Source organism: Balaenoptera borealis (genome assembly GCF_965194805.1).
Source record: "Balaenoptera borealis genome assembly, chromosome: 3".
NCBI lineage: Eukaryota > Metazoa > Chordata > Mammalia > Artiodactyla > Balaenopteridae > Balaenoptera > Balaenoptera borealis.
Genome location: NC_138866.1, coordinates 10,559,470 through 10,576,393, shown reverse-complemented (window position 1 = coordinate 10,576,393; position 16,924 = coordinate 10,559,470). Strand labels below are relative to the sequence as shown.

The following is a 16,924-nucleotide window of genomic DNA, read 5'->3' as shown; positions in this document are numbered from 1 at the left end:
TAAAGCATGCTAATCGCTCACGTGAACCACTAAGTTCTGCTGCCTCTAAAGCATGCTAACACCGGGTTCCGCTGCCTCCAAAGAGCGCTAAATACTAGCTTACACTCCCTCCAAAGTGCACTGACCACGAGTCCACACTGCCTCCAAATCCTGCTAATCACCATCTTCTGCTGCCTCCCTAGTGTATTCCACCCCGCCTCCGGTGCACACAGCCTCGGGAGCGAGTGAACCACTAGTCCCCCCAGCCTCCGGAGCGCACTGCCCCTGGCCGCCCTCCCCCAGACGCGCCTTCCTACCTGCACCACGCCTGGCGCCTTGTTCGAGGCGGGCGCGTCGTTGAACCTGTTGGAGGGCGACGGGGCGGGGGGGTGCGGGCCGTTGCCGTACAGGCACGAGAAGCAGGGCTCGCCGTTGCAGCCGAGGTCCATGATGAACTTGAGCAGCGACAGGCACTTCATGGAGAACATGATGGTGGCGGGGAAGGCGGTGGGGTGCGTGGCGATGTAGGCGTCGATGTTGGCGCCGTGGTCCAGCAGCAGCTGCATGGTGCGCAGGCAGCCGTGGCGGATGGCCACGAGCAGGGGGTTGATGACGTCGCGGTTGGGGTCGGCGCCCGCGAGCAGCAGCAGCTCGGTGGCGTACACGTTGTTGTTGACCACCGCGAAGTACAGCGCCGAGCTGCGCCGGTCCTCGTATAGGCGCGCGCGTTCGGGCGCCAGGGGCGCGTTCACGTCGAAGCGCGCGCTCAGCAGAGCCTCGAGCACCTCGTCGTTGTTGCGCTCGGCGGCCAGGTGCAGCGGGCTGATGCCGCTACGGCGCACGCGCGTGCGGCTGGTCACCGGCAGCAACATCTGCACGATCCTGCGGGCGGGGCGGGCACGCGCGGGTCACGGGGCTGCCCGCACGTCTGAGCCGGACCCGACCCCGGGGGGAGCGGAGGGGCCAGGCTCTGCCACTCACAACCACTGAGTGAGGAGGCACGGGCCCACCAGCAGGGGGCGCCGCGGAGACAGCCGTTCTAACAATTACCACTTGGGGGAGACTGGGTCTGCTTTACAGATAAGGAAACTTGAGGCTCAGAGAGCTTCCACCACCTTCTCAAAATCACAGAGCCAGTAATGAGTGGAGCTGGGCTTCAAACCCACAACCCTTAGCCTCCAAAGTCTGAGTCCTTAAAAACCTCAGCCAGACTGGCCTGTGGTTTCAAGAATCTCTTGCCGACTTATTTCAGGCTAAGGAGTGTTGCCCATTCCCAGCTCAATTATCTGAGGGAATTGATTGGAAGGCCCCCAAACCTAATGACTGTCCGAGCTACTATCTTCAGGAGGCAGTAGAGCCACATCGTGAAGCGTGGAGCTAGACCCTGCCCTGCCTAGGTAGGCTGGGGATGTGGGTAGGCGTGGGCGGGCAGGGACAGCCATATCCAAGGGCTTACTATGTGCCAGGAGACATCCAAAGGCCTTACAAACACTATTCAGTTTAATCTTTACAACACCCCATAAAGTAGGTCTCGTCATTCCCATTTTTCCGGATGACAAAACTCAATGCTCAGAGCGGTTAGGGGACTGGCCCAGGCCATACATCGGGAAACACAAACCAGGATTTGTACCCTCCTCTGACTCCAGGGCTGAGCTGTCCTGCATCTCTGTCTTGCTGCTCTGAGGCCTCGGTGGAGCCACCAGGTCCTGGGGGACAGGAGGGGACAAATCTGTCTGGCGCCAGCCACTCCTGCCCCAGACCCCAGTTAGCCCTCAGTGACCATGAGGTCACCTCCCCGGTTCTGTGAGTCTCAAAGCCTCTTCCCCTGAAGGCTGACTCTAGCCTCTCCCAGGCTCTCTGCCCTGCCTGTGGCTTGGAGAGGGTTGATCAGCTGCGGCTGAGGTTGGAGATTGCTGCCAGCCCTGACTCTGCTCTCTTCTGCTGAATCAGGCGCTATTCTCAGCACTTAACCTACGCTAATCTGTTATATCCTCCCAACAGCCCTGTGAGATGTGTACTAGCATTAACCTCATTTACAGATGAGGAAAGAGAAGCCCAGGGATACACAGCCAGTAGGTGATGGAGCCAGTATTTGAACCCAGGTAGTCTGATTCCCCCTAGAGTGAGGGCCACACTCTTAACCACTCCTCTGCTTCTTGTGTGGCAGTCAGGAGACAGCTGCTATGTCACAGGGTTCTACATTCTTCACAACACATTACTTGCCTGCCCCATTTTACCTTCACTGCAGGCTGTGGAGGTAGCCAGAGTGGGTCTGTGGCCTTCTTTGTAACAGACGGGGCTCAGAGGGATGAAGTGACTGATCAAGGGCCATAAAGCAGTTCTGGGGCTTGACCCCAGGAATCCTGACCCCTTGTATTTGCTGTCTTCCCCTAGACCCCTGCCACCTGCCAAGCTCTTGCCACTGATGTGATTACAGACCCTAATCCACACAATCCCTGCTGACAGGTGACCTTGTGTGGGCTCCAAGGAAGTGGCCATGGCAGGGCAAGCAGGTGCCACCAGGCCCATTCCCACACCTCTTTGCTTCCTGGCACTTGGGCTCCTGGGGCTTCTGGCTTCTTAGAAATGTGATGCCAGGGACCTCCCATTAGGATCTCAGTGGAAAGTATTATTATGGTTAGTGACGCTGTGTTTGCTTAAAATCTGCCTCTCAAACCTCAAAAGGAAATTCACACACCCAGGGGGGCTAATTGCCTCCTAATTTCTATTTGTGCAGGCTCAGGAGGCCTGACCTTGCTCTGTTGAGGTGCTGGTCAAAGGCGGGGCCGGGGCCTCACCCTGGACCACAGCCATCGCCAACAAATGCTCCCTAACAGCCGTAACATGCCCAGGCACGGGAAAAACAGCGAAAGGGGCTGCCTGGGGCCACTGGCCAGATGGGCTGGTATGGTCACAGCTGGTCTCCACTGGTCCCCTGCTGAACCAAGGGAAAGTGGCAGAAATGTGGGAACGTGACTGGACGTTGCCTAGAGTCCCAGAAAATAACACAGTGAAATTATCTAATTGTTGTACGCTTCTGGAGGACTTGGCCAAGCTGAGAGTAAATGTAATGCTGGCGGGGGGGGGGGCGGTCTGGAGATCAGTGTGTCCAGCCTCCCATTTTACAGAGGGTGAAACTGAGACCCGGGTGTGGGGCGGGAGGTGGAGGTTGGACTGGAGGTGGATGGCAAAGCCAGGGCAGAATGCAGGTGTCAGAATGCCCAAGGCCAGGCCTTTCCATGTTGCCCCAGTCCCCCTAGGCCTGGGGAGTGTTGGTGGCCCCACTGCATGTCACTTCTCTCCCACAGCCCAGTTGGTGGGAGGAGGGCAGGAGGATGAGGGGGACACCCCACAAGATAGACTGGGACATTCCCACTTCTCCCATGGGCAGGTCCTGGGACCACAGGTGCTCAAAATTCACCTTAAGAAGAGAACAAAGGTACCCATTGCCTGGCAGAAACTTTGGTGTCTGGGAGGCCCAGTTTCCTGTCCCTCTCTTCTCCTTTCCCCAGCACGGGGGCTGCACCCACCAGCTCAGCCTCCTGGGTTACTGGGTCACGGTGGTGTGACCTCTGCCAGCATTCAGTGTAAATTTGACCATGGACTTGACTTTCACTAGGGAACCAGCCGCCCACAAATGGCTCTGCTCCCGATACCACTGGTAGCACTGGTGTCAACCTGGCAGTGTGTGTGTGTGTGTGTGTGTGTGTGTGTGTGTGTGTGTTGAGGGAGGATCACCTCTTTTCTGAGCCCTTATGGAGCCAGAAAAGGCTCCGCCAGTGGAGAATCTGCCTGAGGGTGTTCCCAAGGGCACAGTGGGACTCCTGCCCACGAGGGAATCCCTCTGGGGGAAAGTGTGCAGCTTTTCCCCTGGGAGCTGGAGCAGGGGAGCAGGTCTTCCACGAAGGAGGAAGAACAGGCCCACTGCCACTCTGTGCCACCTGCTGGATGAACAAGCAAGCCTAGGGGTCTCCGGGTCCTCAGAGAGAGAATGGAGCTTGCTGAGGATGCGGACTGCGTGCTCTCAATCCCTGTGCAACTCAGAATCCCTGAGGGAATCCTGAAAATGCAGATTCCTGGGCCCTGTCATTCAGGGCCCAATTCAGCAGGTCTGGCGAGGGGCCCCGGAATCTGAGGTGGATGATCTATGCATCACGCCTTGAGAAACTTTGCTGCAAACCTTCATTTTCCTCCAGAAGACACAAGCAGTAAAGCAGTTTCCTGGAGTGGATGGGGTTAGATAAAGGGGCCTGTCCTCTTATTTTCTGGGAGGCCTTGAGCTCTGAGCCTCAGTTTCCCTTTTAATTAACGGGCATGCTAACTTGCTTATGAATGTGTTGAAAAATGCATTTTAATTTAATGTATTAAATGTTCTCTATTCTGCCTTTCCCAGAAAGAGTTTTAAGTGGCTTGCAAAGGTAATATAAATTAGAAGTAAAAGAGAAAGAATATTTAAAAATTAGGGAAGGTCCAAAATACAAGTCAGTATTATATGTCAGCCACAAACTACATATTGGTTCTCCCCTGGGATGCCTGGTAAAATCACCTGAGGGCTTTTAGAAATCCTGCAGCCCTAGCCCCAACCCAGATTGCTTACAGCGGTATCTCTGAGGGTGGCACCCAAGCCTCAGGGTTTTAAGAGTTCCCCAGGGTTCCAGTGTGTAGCCAAGGTTGAGAACCAGGGCTTTCAGTGCTGTTCTACATTCAGTTTAAAGGGATCTTGTGCCATCTGCTCTTGTCTAATACAACTTCTTAACAAGTCTATCTTTGGTGCTGAGTTTTAATCTCATAAGGTGTCTTTGCTAAACTGGAAATGAAAAATAAGAAAAAGTGTGTCTTGGGGCTTCCCTGGTGGCGCAGTGGTTAAGAATCCGCCGGCCAATGCAGGGGACACAGGTTCGAGGCCTGGTCCGGGAAGATCCCACATGCCGTGGAGCAACGAAGCCCGTGTGCCACAACTACTGACCCTGTGCACCTAGAGCCCGTGCTCCGCAACAAGAGAAGCCACCGCAACAAAGAGTAGCCCCTGCTCGCCACAACTAGAGAAAGCCCGTGCACAGCAATGAAGACCCAACGCAGCCAAAAATAAAAAAAGATAAATAAATAAATTTATAAAAAAAGAAAGAAAAAGTATGTCTTAGAGGTGCCTAAGACTTTGGGGTCTTGGGGACTCCTTTCTCAGCCACGCCCAAATGTCACACCCTCCAGTTAAAATTGCTGAAGGCACCATCTGGCGAACACCGAGCCCAGATGCTGGAGCCACTTTCCATGCTACGGACAGGCAGGGCGTCCTGGCAGGTGGCTGAGTGCGGTAGGCCTAGGGAAATTCACATCAAATCCCCAAGCAGCCAAGGGAGGACAGCGTGGAGAGGGCCGCGTGCCACATGCCCAGGGAGTGAGTGCAGCTCTGGGGGCTTGCCTGGCCGTGGGCCCTGCCAGGTGGCAGGCGCTGCTGGGAATCGGCTTTACCCCTTTGTAGGGCAGCCCTCAAAAGGTGGCCTGGCCCCTCTCAGTCTTGGGGTCCACAGGGAACTGGGGTCTGAGAATGGAGAGTGAATAACCAGGGAAATGGCTTTGGGAGTCAGCACAAGTCCAAAGCAGGAGACTCTGGGAGAGCATAAACCATTCACATTGGTGGCTCCAGAGAGGCCCAGCCTTTCTCCCTGGCCATCCTTAGCCACACCCAGTGCTCCTTCAAACTCCCCACCAGCTGGGGCCAGACTACTGACATCCAGTTCCACCTGAAGGCACTGGGCGTGACTGGAGGATGCCAAGTGACAGTGCCAGCTCTGCCACTCTCTGGCAAGCCACTTCCCATCTCTGTCCTCGGGTCTCTCCTCTGCAAAATCAGGCTTGGATTAGATCAGTGGTCCCCGCCAAAGGTCTGGCTGGGCTGTCTCTGGTTGACTCAGAGCTTTTCAATGATAGAGACTTGGGCTCCTTCTCTCCTGGAGATTCTGCTTCCGTGTGTCTGGGACGTGTCATTTAAAAAATAGCCCAGAGTGACTGTGCTGTACAGGCAAGTATGGGGAGCCAGTGTACCAGGAGATTTCAAGGGTCAACCCTTCTGTCTCTTTCCCTCGGGATCTCTCTGGAGTCAGGTTAAGATAATCCATGTTTGTTGACTGATGCTGGATCTTTCTGGAGCTGAAGAGCAAGATGCTATCTTGCCCACCACCTCTGCCTGACTTGAGTTGCTTTCATCCCTTCACTGGCTTCACTGAAAAATGATGGAATGTACCCTCCCTACGTAAGAGAGAACGCAGACCCAGTGAGCACCTACTGTGTGCCAGGCGCTCTGCTGAGGGCTTTATTTCCATTCTGTAGCCACGTATATCCAATTCACTAGTCCCCGCAACAGACCCCAAGGCAGTGCAACCTACCTCCCATTTTACACAAGAGGGAATTGAGGCTCAGAAAGGTTAAGCAAGCTCCCCAAGGCCTCAGCAGGCATTCAAACCCAGATATGTCTGCCTCACGGCCTGCTACTTGGTCCAGAGAAGGTGGGGTCTCCTCTGTGCATGTATGGGGCATGGAGCGGGGAGGGCATCCTTGGTTGGTCATTTGTGCGGGTACCTACAGAGCAGGGCCTGGGGCCCTGAGGGTCAGCTCTGTCTCCTTGTGTCTCCACTCCATTCTCCAGGATGTCACTCTCACCCCCATTTCCCTCTGCCTTAGCGAAGACCACCCACACTCTCCAGCACGCACGATCTCCTCCCTGCTGAGGACAGGGCTGCATTTCCCAAAGTGTGTCGTCTGGGGTACACGAGATGGGATTTTAGGTGAGAAGTTTTTTTTATTAATTGTAAATTGATCATTTTAACAATTTAATAGTGTGATAAACGTTCCCTTTTGAAAACAGATTCATTTAAAATAATAATGTCTTGAAAGGAAAATACTAAGAAGTGAGGGTACAGATATCTAAAATCAGGAAGAATGTCTGTGAATGCTCAAAGTTTGGGGAACACTGGCTGAATGGAAATTACTGGGCCCTGTGCATCTCCACGGGCAGCTAGAGTTCCACCTCCTAGGCGAGTCTTCCCTGACCCTCCAGCTAGTGGTGGTGCAGGTGGAGGTTTAACAACTTGCTCTCTGGGGGGAGGAGGGGCCTCTGATTTCTAAGAATCATTAATTTCCATGGCGTAAATACTCTCACCATGGCCAATTTCAGACTACCGATGTGATCAGTCAGCTCACAGGAGCCGTACAAGCCAGCTCTAGCACACCTCTGCTTCCAGCCCATGCTAGCCTCTAGGACCACCACGGAGCTCAGCTCTTCATGCTCTTTCATTTGTCATGAATTTGTGTGTGTGTGTGTGTGTGTGTGTGTGTGTGTGTGTGCGCTCATCTTCCGTCCCACCAGACTGCTCCCTGAAAACTTCAGCTTCTCTCATCTCGGTCAAAGTACCTAGCACATAGTAAGTGCTTAAGAAAAACTAGCTAGTCTCAGTGGTACTATTTGTATTATTGTAGGTATCCCCTGTATGCCTGCTAACTACCTAAGAGGTTATCTTTGCATCCCCAACAGAAATATCCACTAGTCCAGACTCATATCTGGCTTCCTGTGTGGAATCCAGTAGATGTGACGTTTGGAACAGGTGAGTAAACTGTCATTTGCAAGCTGAGTGACCTTGGGCAAGTCACTCAACCTCTCTGTCTTAGCTTCCTCATTTGAGAAAAAATGAAGATAATCGTATCTACCTCAGTAGATCTGTTAAAAGAATTATGAAAAGTACAGTTGTTAAAAGGATTAAACACATTTCTAATGTAAAGTGCTGGAAAGTGCCACATAGGTGTTGGCTATTATTATTGTTCCTGGTGTTGTAAGCATTCACTCTAGCTTGCTGACTGCTGAGGGGTCTTCCTCTTTTCCACCTAAAACGTGGCCTGGGCTCTGACCTCTCCTGGGCCTCCCTACCCCCATGGGCGGGGCATTCAGAGGAATGGGTGGGGCAGGGGAGGAGTCTAGGGGCCTGGAGGCGGGGCCTGGTCTGACCTGTAGTTGCCCTTCTTGGAAGCGATGTGCAGCGGGAGTATGCCATCCTTGTTGGCCTTGTTGGCGTCGGCGCCCTGCGACAGCAGGAACTCCACTACCTTCTCGTGCTCGTTCTTGCAGGCCTCGTAGAGGGCAGACGCATGGTCGCTGGCCTGTGTGTTGATCTCAGCACCTGGCGAAGGAGAGGCAGATGGGTGAGTGATCAGGGCGGTCACTGTCCTTGATGTAATGCCCACCTCGGGCTGGGTGCTGCTGCCCTAACCACTGTGATGCATTGGATCACCCGGAGGACCTCCAGCTCCTTTCTGCTGCATTGAGACCCACTGTCTGCCATCCTGAGCTGCCACGACGATGCTGGGATTTACTGAGCGCTTGCTCTGTGCCGGACACTGTGCTTTACCTATACTATCTCTCTGAGTCCACAACATATTGTAACCCCATGCAATCAGTAACAACTTTATCTCCATGTCACAGACAAGAACGATGACGCATAGAGAACCTCTGCAACTGGCCCCAGAACCCCCAGCTCATAAGGGAAGAGCCAAAACTTGAACCCAGATGATCCGATGGCAGAAGCCTTGGCAGATGGTCAGATGGCAGAGACCATGCTATCAACACTCATTCCACCTAAAAGGATCCAGATCCTGCCCTGAGGAAGGCCCTCACAGCTCTAGGAGGGCACAGAGCCTCCTCGTAAAGAAAACCCCTAATAATTTTATTCATTGGGATTTGCTCTTCTCTGCCTTCCATTTCAAGGAATAAGAGAGGAATTACTTCTTGTCTCCTCTGAAGGAAACACTACACCGTGCTGCAGGAGGGAGGAATCCAGCCTGGGGACAGTCTCCCGTGAGCCCGGTCCCCTATGTCTTCTCCGTCTACTGGTGGTGACAGAGAGAATGCAGAGGTTTCTCTGCAAAGAGGAGTGCAGCCTGTTCCCAGCCCCTCCCTATTCTGGAAGGAAACAGAACTCAGATGGCAGTGAAATGTCAGTAAGGGCTGAAATCAAGAACATCTGTTAACCACAGATCCCCTCTCTCTAGGCGTTCAGCTTATCACAAGCTTTCTTGTAATTTAAAATTTTTGATGACTGATTTCTGGTCTAGCGGAAAGAGCACAGGCTTTCATGCCAGACAAGAACCAGTTGAAGTTTCTGTTTCATGCTTTACAAGCTCTGTGGCCTTGGGCAGCCTTTAGGAGCCTCAGTTTTCTCATCTGTTGACCAGGAATAATAGTACCTACTCAACTGCAAGGAGTAAATAAGGCAATGTAAGCAAATATCTGCTATAGACTGAAACACTCATGTCCCCTTAAAACTCATATGAAACGTAATCCCCAGTGTGATGCTGTTAGAAAGGGGAGCCTTTGGGAGTTGATTAGGTTATAAGGGTGGAGCCCTCATGAATGGGATTGGTGCCATAATAAAAGAGACCACAGAGAACTCCCTCGCCCCTCCACCATGTGAGGACACAGTGAGAAGTTGGCTGCCTAGGAAGTTGGGACAGGCTCTCATGGGACACTGAATCCACCGGCACCTTGATCTTGGACTTCCCAGACTCCAAAACTGTGAGAAATAAACCTTGGTTGTCTGTAAGCCACCCAGTCTGTGGTATTCTGTGATAGCTGCCCGAGTGAACTAAGACAACCTCCCCACGAGGTGGCTGGCACAGCGGGGCTGCTCAGCAAATGCGAGTTCTCCAGGATGGAGGGGCCGGGTCGCAGAGGCTGGTTCTGCCTCCACCCCGAGGGAGAGTTGGCCAGCAGCTCTGACACTGCCAAGCTCTCAAAGTCAGGCTCCCTGGAAACCTGAACCCCGCCGGCCTCCGGCAAAGCCGCCTGCTCACACAAGAAAAATATTTGCATTTGCAAATGGACTCAGCCCACAACGGGAACAGACCCTGACTCAGGGCGTCAGCAGGAGAGCTGGGCAGATGTTTAGCGTTAGCCGGTTCCCCTCGCCTGCCCGCTGAGCACCCTGCCCTTTGCCCAGCCTCCTTTCCTGGCTCCCAGGACCCTGCCTGTGCCCCTTTGTCCTCAGGCTGGTCAGCCCAGATATGTCCCCAGCGGCAAGGAAGTGCCCTGGGTCTGTTTTCCCAACTGCTCGGGCACGTGCTGAGTAGGTGGACGCTTATCCAGGCCAAGTCCCAGGATGGAAATTCTCAAGGCCTGGGGTGGGGGGGCGGGGTGCGAAGAGCATGCAGTTTGGAGTCAGATGGACGCAGTCGGAATCCAGGCTCTGACTGTGACCAATCATTTAACCTCTGTGAGCCTCGGTCTCCTCATCTACAAAATGGCATGAGGACACTCCCTACCTCTTAGGGCTGTGGAGGAAACCCCACTGGCCTCTTCTGTGTTCATGCTTAGTGCAGTGCTTGGCACACAGCAGGGTCCTCAACAAATTATTCCAAATTATTCCAACTCAGCCCCAGCGTCTGGCTTACCTCTGTGTTCTCTGTTGCTCAAGTGGAAGGGTCACTTCCCATGGAGGGAGAAAGGAAATCAAAAGTGTTCTTGGGGTAGATCAGAATATAATACTCTTTAACCAAAAGAATGTCTGCCAAAGTCTTGGAGTCTTCTGTTACTGGGACATGATATTTCAGGCAGTATTATTTTATTTTGTGCCATTAAGTGAACAAAGATTTTTCAGAGGCAAAGAGTGCGAAGACCAGGGTTCAAATCCCAGTTCTGCCACTAATTTTCCGTGAGACCTTCGACAAATCATTTTCCTATTCTGGTCCTTGGTTTCATCACCTATAAAGTGAGGAGGTGACCTACATGTTGTCTGAAGTTCCTTCTGGCCATGATAGAAAGAGAAGTGGTTAGGGTGTCGGGAGACTAAGATTCTGGCTAGTTCTATCACTAATTTGCTACGTGACTATAGATAGATAAGTCCCTTCCTCTTTCTGGGCCTCAGATTCCTCATTTGTAAAATGAGGTTGTTGGGCTAGGTTAGAGATGGCTAATATACGGCACGTGTGCCACTCCACTCCAAGTTTGTGCCTAATTGCAGGGATCACTGGTGGAGCTCAACACATTTCCGGCTGAGCCTAGAAACAGCCTCAGAATCCTTCTCAACACGGTACTCCCGGAAGATAGCATCACTCAGTCAGAGTATATCCATAGAGGACCCCTAAACTTGCCTTCCCTTAGAGTTGATCTCGGAGGTCCTTCCCAGCTGTGCCCCTTGGGAACTCCATGACCCAGGGACCCTAGCACTCACCATGTTTGGCCAGGAACCTCAGTGCCTCCAGCTGCCCGCTCTGGGCGGCCACGAACAAGGGGGTGATGCCATAGACATTCTTGGCTTCCACCTTAGCACCTCTGCTCACCAGGATCTCCATGACCTCCAGGTCATTGTGAGCTACAGACTCGTGCAGAGCCGTCCAGCCTCGGTTACAGCGGTGGTTCGTGTCCGCGTTGTACTGCACCAGCATCCTCACCGCCTCCACGTTCTTGCGCTCACAGGCTGTGCCCAGGGAGAAGCAAGATGGTCAGCAGGGCCCCGGCAGGACCTGGCCAGCCAAGACTTCATTCATTCATTTGTCCATCTACCCATTCACTCATCAGCCATAAGTGGATTCACTCAACAAATATCTACTGGTCTGTACTAAGTTTCAGTCTCTGCATAAACCTAGGGTATACAACTAAAAGTAATAGTAATACTAATCAGAATTAATATTTGCTGATATGTATCTGGCACTGGTTATGTGCCAGGCACTCTATTCTAAGCACTTCATGTAATTAACTGATTTAGTTCTCCCAACCACCCTTAAAGGATGTAGTGTTATTCCCTTTCACAGATGGGAAAAGTGAGGCACAGAGAGGTTAAGTGACTTGCCCAAGGTCACACAGATAGTAAGTGGCAGAATTGGGATTCAAATCCAGGTAGTCAGTTCTGGAGTCTCTGTCCCCTGGAAGGTTCCAGACGGCCCCACCTCATCTCCCTTTCCAGTGTTAACCTGCTTCAGTCCTCCACGAGGCCAGAAGGGGAGGAGGAGGACAGTGCCATAGTCCTGCTCAAAACTCTTCCTCAAAAGCTACTCACTTAATTTGGGTTAAAATTTACCTTCTGAGTCTGCTCAAACCTCCCTTATAAGCCTCATCTTGCTCCAGGCCCTAAATGCAGCCTTAGCGCTGGCAGAGCTATTACCAGAGAGGCTGAGCACTTGTCCAAATTAACCATCCCTGGAAGCTCCTCTGAGTCAGTCAGAGGGGGTGGTGAGAAGAAAGGGGGGCTGCCTGTGTAGTGTTTCAAACAGGACCCCAAGCTTGGTTTCCTCACCTGTAAAGCACAGATAATGGAACCTTCCCGAGAGGATGCCGTGGGAGGATGGAGTGAGGTAGCATACGAAGGCTCTAGGGTGGAGCTTGGCACATAGTGGAGCTCATGCAGGACCAGGGCCCAGGCTTCAGCTGTGAGTCACCCAGCATATTGGGCGCTCTCTCTGGGACAGCTGAGGCTCCAGGTGATGGCTTCAGTGCCCGGGGGACATGAGTTCTAGGGAAGACACTTCCACCACAGGTCTGCAGTGGACCTGGTTCCTGCTGCCTGTGGAATATTCCAGGTGCTGGATACCAGACACAGGGGAAATTGGAGATTTCTGTAGTTTTTCAAAGTGTAAAGGTCCTATCATTTTTGCAAGACCCAAAGCTGATTGCTTAAGTGTATAGGCATGAACTAAACACTTGACCGTGGAGTAGTTCAGAGTGTGGTGCTGGCATCCAGCTCGCGGAGTTTAGATCCCAGATCTGCCCTTGCTGGCTGTGTGATCCTGGCTGCCTCATGTCAGTTCTCTGTGCCTTAGGGCCTCATCTGTAAAATGGGATACTAGCATTGCCTACCTCGTACGTGGATGGATATGAGGGTTAGAATAAAGAACAGAGCCTGGTAGGTAGTAAGCACTCAATAAATACCAGCTGTCATGAGTATTCGGATTTTGACCCTGGGTACTGCCAGGGAAGCCAGTGAATGTCCTTGGATGATGTATTGAGTAAGCCAGGAATGTTTCCTTTTCTCGAACATCCTGGAGGTACAAATTCCCTCTCACGCCTCTTTGCTTTTGCCTATGCTGTTCCCCTTGCTTGTCCAGCTGGTAAATCCCTCCCATTCAGGCTCAGTTCTGGGACGCCCTCCTGCGGATGCCCTCTTCCACATCAGGGCCCCTCCCCAATGTTCCCAGGTGCCTTGTGCCAAGCTCTTCAATGCCAGTAGCTGACTATTACATCATCTGCGAATCGACGCCCACCGGATGGGGAGAGCACATGGGCACGGGCCGTATCTTTTCATCTCAGGGCTCTCAGCGTGCCTGGCCCATGGGAGGACTTGGGAAATGTGGACTGAATATGTGCACGAATGAATGGTTCAACTATGTAAGTTATACATCTGAATGAGGCTGCACCATCAAAGTAGACCCCCTTGGGGAGTTGTACACTTTGCAAGCAATCCTCCCCATGGCCCACCTAGTTTCTGGACCCTCCCTCGGGGAAGCCCACCCCAGTGGGCTCACCTTTGTAGAGTGGTGTCTCTCGGGCCTTGTTGGAGATGTCGGGCTCAGCCCCAGCCTGGAGCAGGGATTGGAGGCAGTCCAGGTGTCCCCTGCATGTCGCCAGGTAAAGGGCCGTTTCCTCCTGCAGGGTGCGCTGGTCCGTGACCGCCGGGTATGCTGCGGAGGACAGACCAGGAAACTCAAGAGGAGGAAGATACCCACCGCCCCCGCCAACACAGGGGTGGTCCCAATTTCCTCCCCGTTCCAGGGACAGATGTGAGTGGCCTCCACCTGAATTTACCATCCACACTGCCTTCATGCCCTTGGCCTTGGATTCAGTCACTTTCACAGGGCTGTTTCAGCTTCCCGGTCATATTAATCCAGCTCAGATGCCACCTCCTCTGGGAAGCCTTCCCTGGTTGAACCCCCTCCTTCTCCGAATGACCCTGTCCTTCCTTCCCTTACACTCCCACCAGCCACTGCCAGAAGTCAGTCTCATGTAGTCACTTCTGCCCTGGAATGTGGTGGGCTGCCTGGGGTCCGTGCTTCTTGAGGGCAGAGGTAACTCCTGCCTGCAGGTGTTACCCAACCACATCTGGCCTGGGGGAGAGCCGAGGCTCAGAGAGGAGGCATGATTTGCCCAGGGTCTCACAGCTGTTGGAGACCGCCTTGGCAGGGCACAGGCACAGCTGCGGTATTTTCCACACCAAATCAGCCCCTGGAACATTCTCGAACAAGCTGGCAGTGGCTCTCCCACAAGTCAGCCCTCCCTTATTCCTTTTCTAGGAATTAGGCCCTCCTGTCCTGGGAGGCCTGGAGAGGTGGCGGGATGGGCGGGGAAGCACTTCCTTGCTTCCAACTTGATGACTTTAACTCTGCAAGGGGGATGGTAACTTTGCCTTGCCCCCTTCACCATGGTTGTGGTGAGGCAAAGCTCCGCAAGGAAAGTGCCCTTGCCCGTGCGTCCCATTCCCACCTGTGGCTGCGCACAGAGCCCACCGCCTCACCTTGATGCAGCACCTTCAGGCAGCTCAGCTGGCCGTAGTAGGCCGCCTCGTGCAGCGGCAGCCAGCCCTCCTTGTTGGGCTCCGCGAGGTTCTTCCCCGCCTTGATCATCGCCTTCAAGGCCGCTTCATCGCCTTCCTTGATGGCCTTTAGCACAGGGTCCACGGGCCTGTGAGAGCAAGGGGCAGGTCATTCCTCAGGACTGGGGCAGGCAGAGGCGGGTGGCCTTTCTCCCAGAAGGAAAGCAGGGCGTGCTGGTGACCAGGAGTGGGGCTGGCTGTGGGATCGCACAGCCTGCTTGTCCCTGCTGCTCTGGGACAGGTGCTCAGCCCCTGCAGCCGTATCCTCTCAATAAGGAGAATAATTTTTCCTAACCCACATGGGCGTGCCCTGGGAACTCTGCCCCGACCTCGGCCCTGACCTTGGCCTCTCCGACTCTCAGCCCCATCACGGCTTCCTCAGCCTGCCTGCCCGGGTCAGCCTCTCCCTGCCTCCGGTCCTAAGCCCTCAGCTAACCACTGGCTTTTACGTGTCTTTGATAGTTTGCCCACTGTCTGTCTCCCCCACTGGACTATGAGACTATGAGCTCCAAGACCACAGGGCCCGTGTCCTTCTTTTATCCCTTATGATTTGGTTCCCACGGCCCAGCTCAGTGGCTGGTCCATAATAGGTACTTAATAAATATTTGCTGCTCGAAAGAAAGAGAGAGAGAGAGAGAATATGAAAGGAAGGGAGGGAGAGAGGAAGAAAGGATACAGAATTTAAGAACCCCAACAATTATTTCACTCCTTCATCCCTTCTATTTCCAAAAAGACAGCCTCTTCCCTGTTAGAGTTTTGCTTGTTTCTTTGGGGATTGTATTTATATCTCTTTCAAAACAATCTTTGCAATGGCCTCCTTTGAGCGTTTGGAGGACACACTGGCCTATGAAGATAAATGCGAGGGCTCTGGACCAGGCTTCGCCAGTGTTCCATCCCCCTGTGCGCATCCCTGGGCCTGGAGTGTTTCCATGTCTTTATCTCCAAGTTGGGCACCACATTGGGACACTCTACTAGAAACATGGCCAGCTCATTCACTTCCACAGATGGAAACCAAGGGTCCCTTTTAAACAGAGCTCCTTGGTGGCCAAAAGAGAAATAGGGGACCCCTTGTCCCTGCAGCTTTCAGTGGCTGCATCTGCTATACCAAGACCATTTCTACGAGGAGGATTCGGGCTTCCAGTGTCGGCCCCCCCAAAGGGATGGAGCACTGACCCCACAGGAGGTTTTAGTGATAATTAAACTCCTTCCCTGAGCATAGCGCTCCAGAGTTTACCAAGCACCTCCGCCTTCGGGGCCTGTTTGCACTGAGACAAAGGCACAGACCCTTCAGGGGGGGACTCCGTACAGTAAACATCTCTCTGGGGTCTTCCCAACCCCTTTCCTTTCTCCGGACCCTTCTCCTCACCTCTAGAACTTTCAGCTGCTGAAAGATTTAAGTACCTGAAGGATTAATACGTTTGACACCTTCACAATTTAAAACTTCTGAATGTCAAAAAGATTTCAGGGCTAATGTGAAAGATAACATCTTAGCTTGGCTCATCCAAGCCACTTCGTTCGTTCGTTCATTCATTCATTCATGCATTGAGCTGGCTTCCCCCATCCTTGGAGAGTCAGTGAGGACGACAGACTGCTGTGGGTCCACTCTTGGGGAATGAGCTGCGTAAGTGGTCCCATTTCCCTGATGGAGGAGGTGAGACCGGAGGCAGGCCTTGTCCCAGGGCCGTCATCCCTGTCAGCGGCCACGATCGGCCCAGAGTGTCTCCAGGGCCAGCCCCTTTACCCTCCCAGCTGCTCCCCGCTCCAGCATGAGCGGCACTTCCTCCTGACTCTCAGCCTCTCCCTCCAGCATGAGCGGCACTTCCTCCTGACTCTCAGCCTCTCTGGTTATTAATAGCTTCACAGCACAGATGCTGGTTAAGGACAGACGCAGCAAGGACGATGGGTAACTGACCAGATAAGCCCTGAAGTCCCCATCAACACCATCACTGCCACCTTGGTGAGTTCCTCTTACGAGCGGCCAGAGCAGCCCCTGTTGGTGTCTGGAAAAGCCCCAGTGGGGTAGGTGTCCTGTCTCTTCTGGAAGGTCTCCTGTGGGACTGGCTGAAGCGGAAGGGAGGAGGGCTAGCTGCCCTTGTGGCCTTGGCGGGTGTGCGGTGTCATGAGAACATTCTCAGGACCCACCACTCAGCTTGGGCCTCGTCCAGCTGTGGTGCAAGGACCCTGGAGCGCTCAGACACACACACCGCCAGCTTCTGTATGAGCTCGGCCAAAGTGCCCGCCCCAGGGCTGGGGGGAACTGCTGGGGGTATCAGACCATCAGAGACTGAGGAGCTGGCCAGGACCCTGGAGGCCACTCTGTCCTCTCCAACCTCCTCTACAGAGAAGGGAGACCCAGAGAGGGCCAGCGACTCACGGGCAGC

At 53.5% G+C, this 16,924-nt stretch overlaps 1 protein-coding gene and 1 pseudogene across 2 annotated transcripts in view; one reads left to right on the top strand and one right to left on the bottom strand.

The window, feature by feature from the left end:
* LOC309625277 (regulatory factor X-associated protein pseudogene) overlaps nucleotides 1-16,924 on the top strand; it is a 228,078-nt pseudogene that overhangs the window by 130,997 nt on the left and 80,157 nt on the right. The window lies entirely within an intron of this gene.
* ASB2 (ankyrin repeat and SOCS box containing 2) overlaps nucleotides 1-16,924 on the bottom strand; it is a 42,822-nt gene that overhangs the window by 4,288 nt on the left and 21,610 nt on the right. Inside the window, exons 4-8 of the mRNA XM_082386767.1 lie at nucleotides 14,466-14,632; nucleotides 13,480-13,635; nucleotides 11,193-11,438; nucleotides 7,976-8,147; nucleotides 297-861 (exon numbers count right to left, since the gene is read on the bottom strand). Of these exons, the coding sequence (XP_082242893.1) occupies nucleotides 297-861; nucleotides 7,976-8,147; nucleotides 11,193-11,438; nucleotides 13,480-13,635; nucleotides 14,466-14,632 (1,306 nt within the window). The remainder of the gene's footprint in view (nucleotides 1-296; nucleotides 862-7,975; nucleotides 8,148-11,192; nucleotides 11,439-13,479; nucleotides 13,636-14,465; nucleotides 14,633-16,924) is intronic.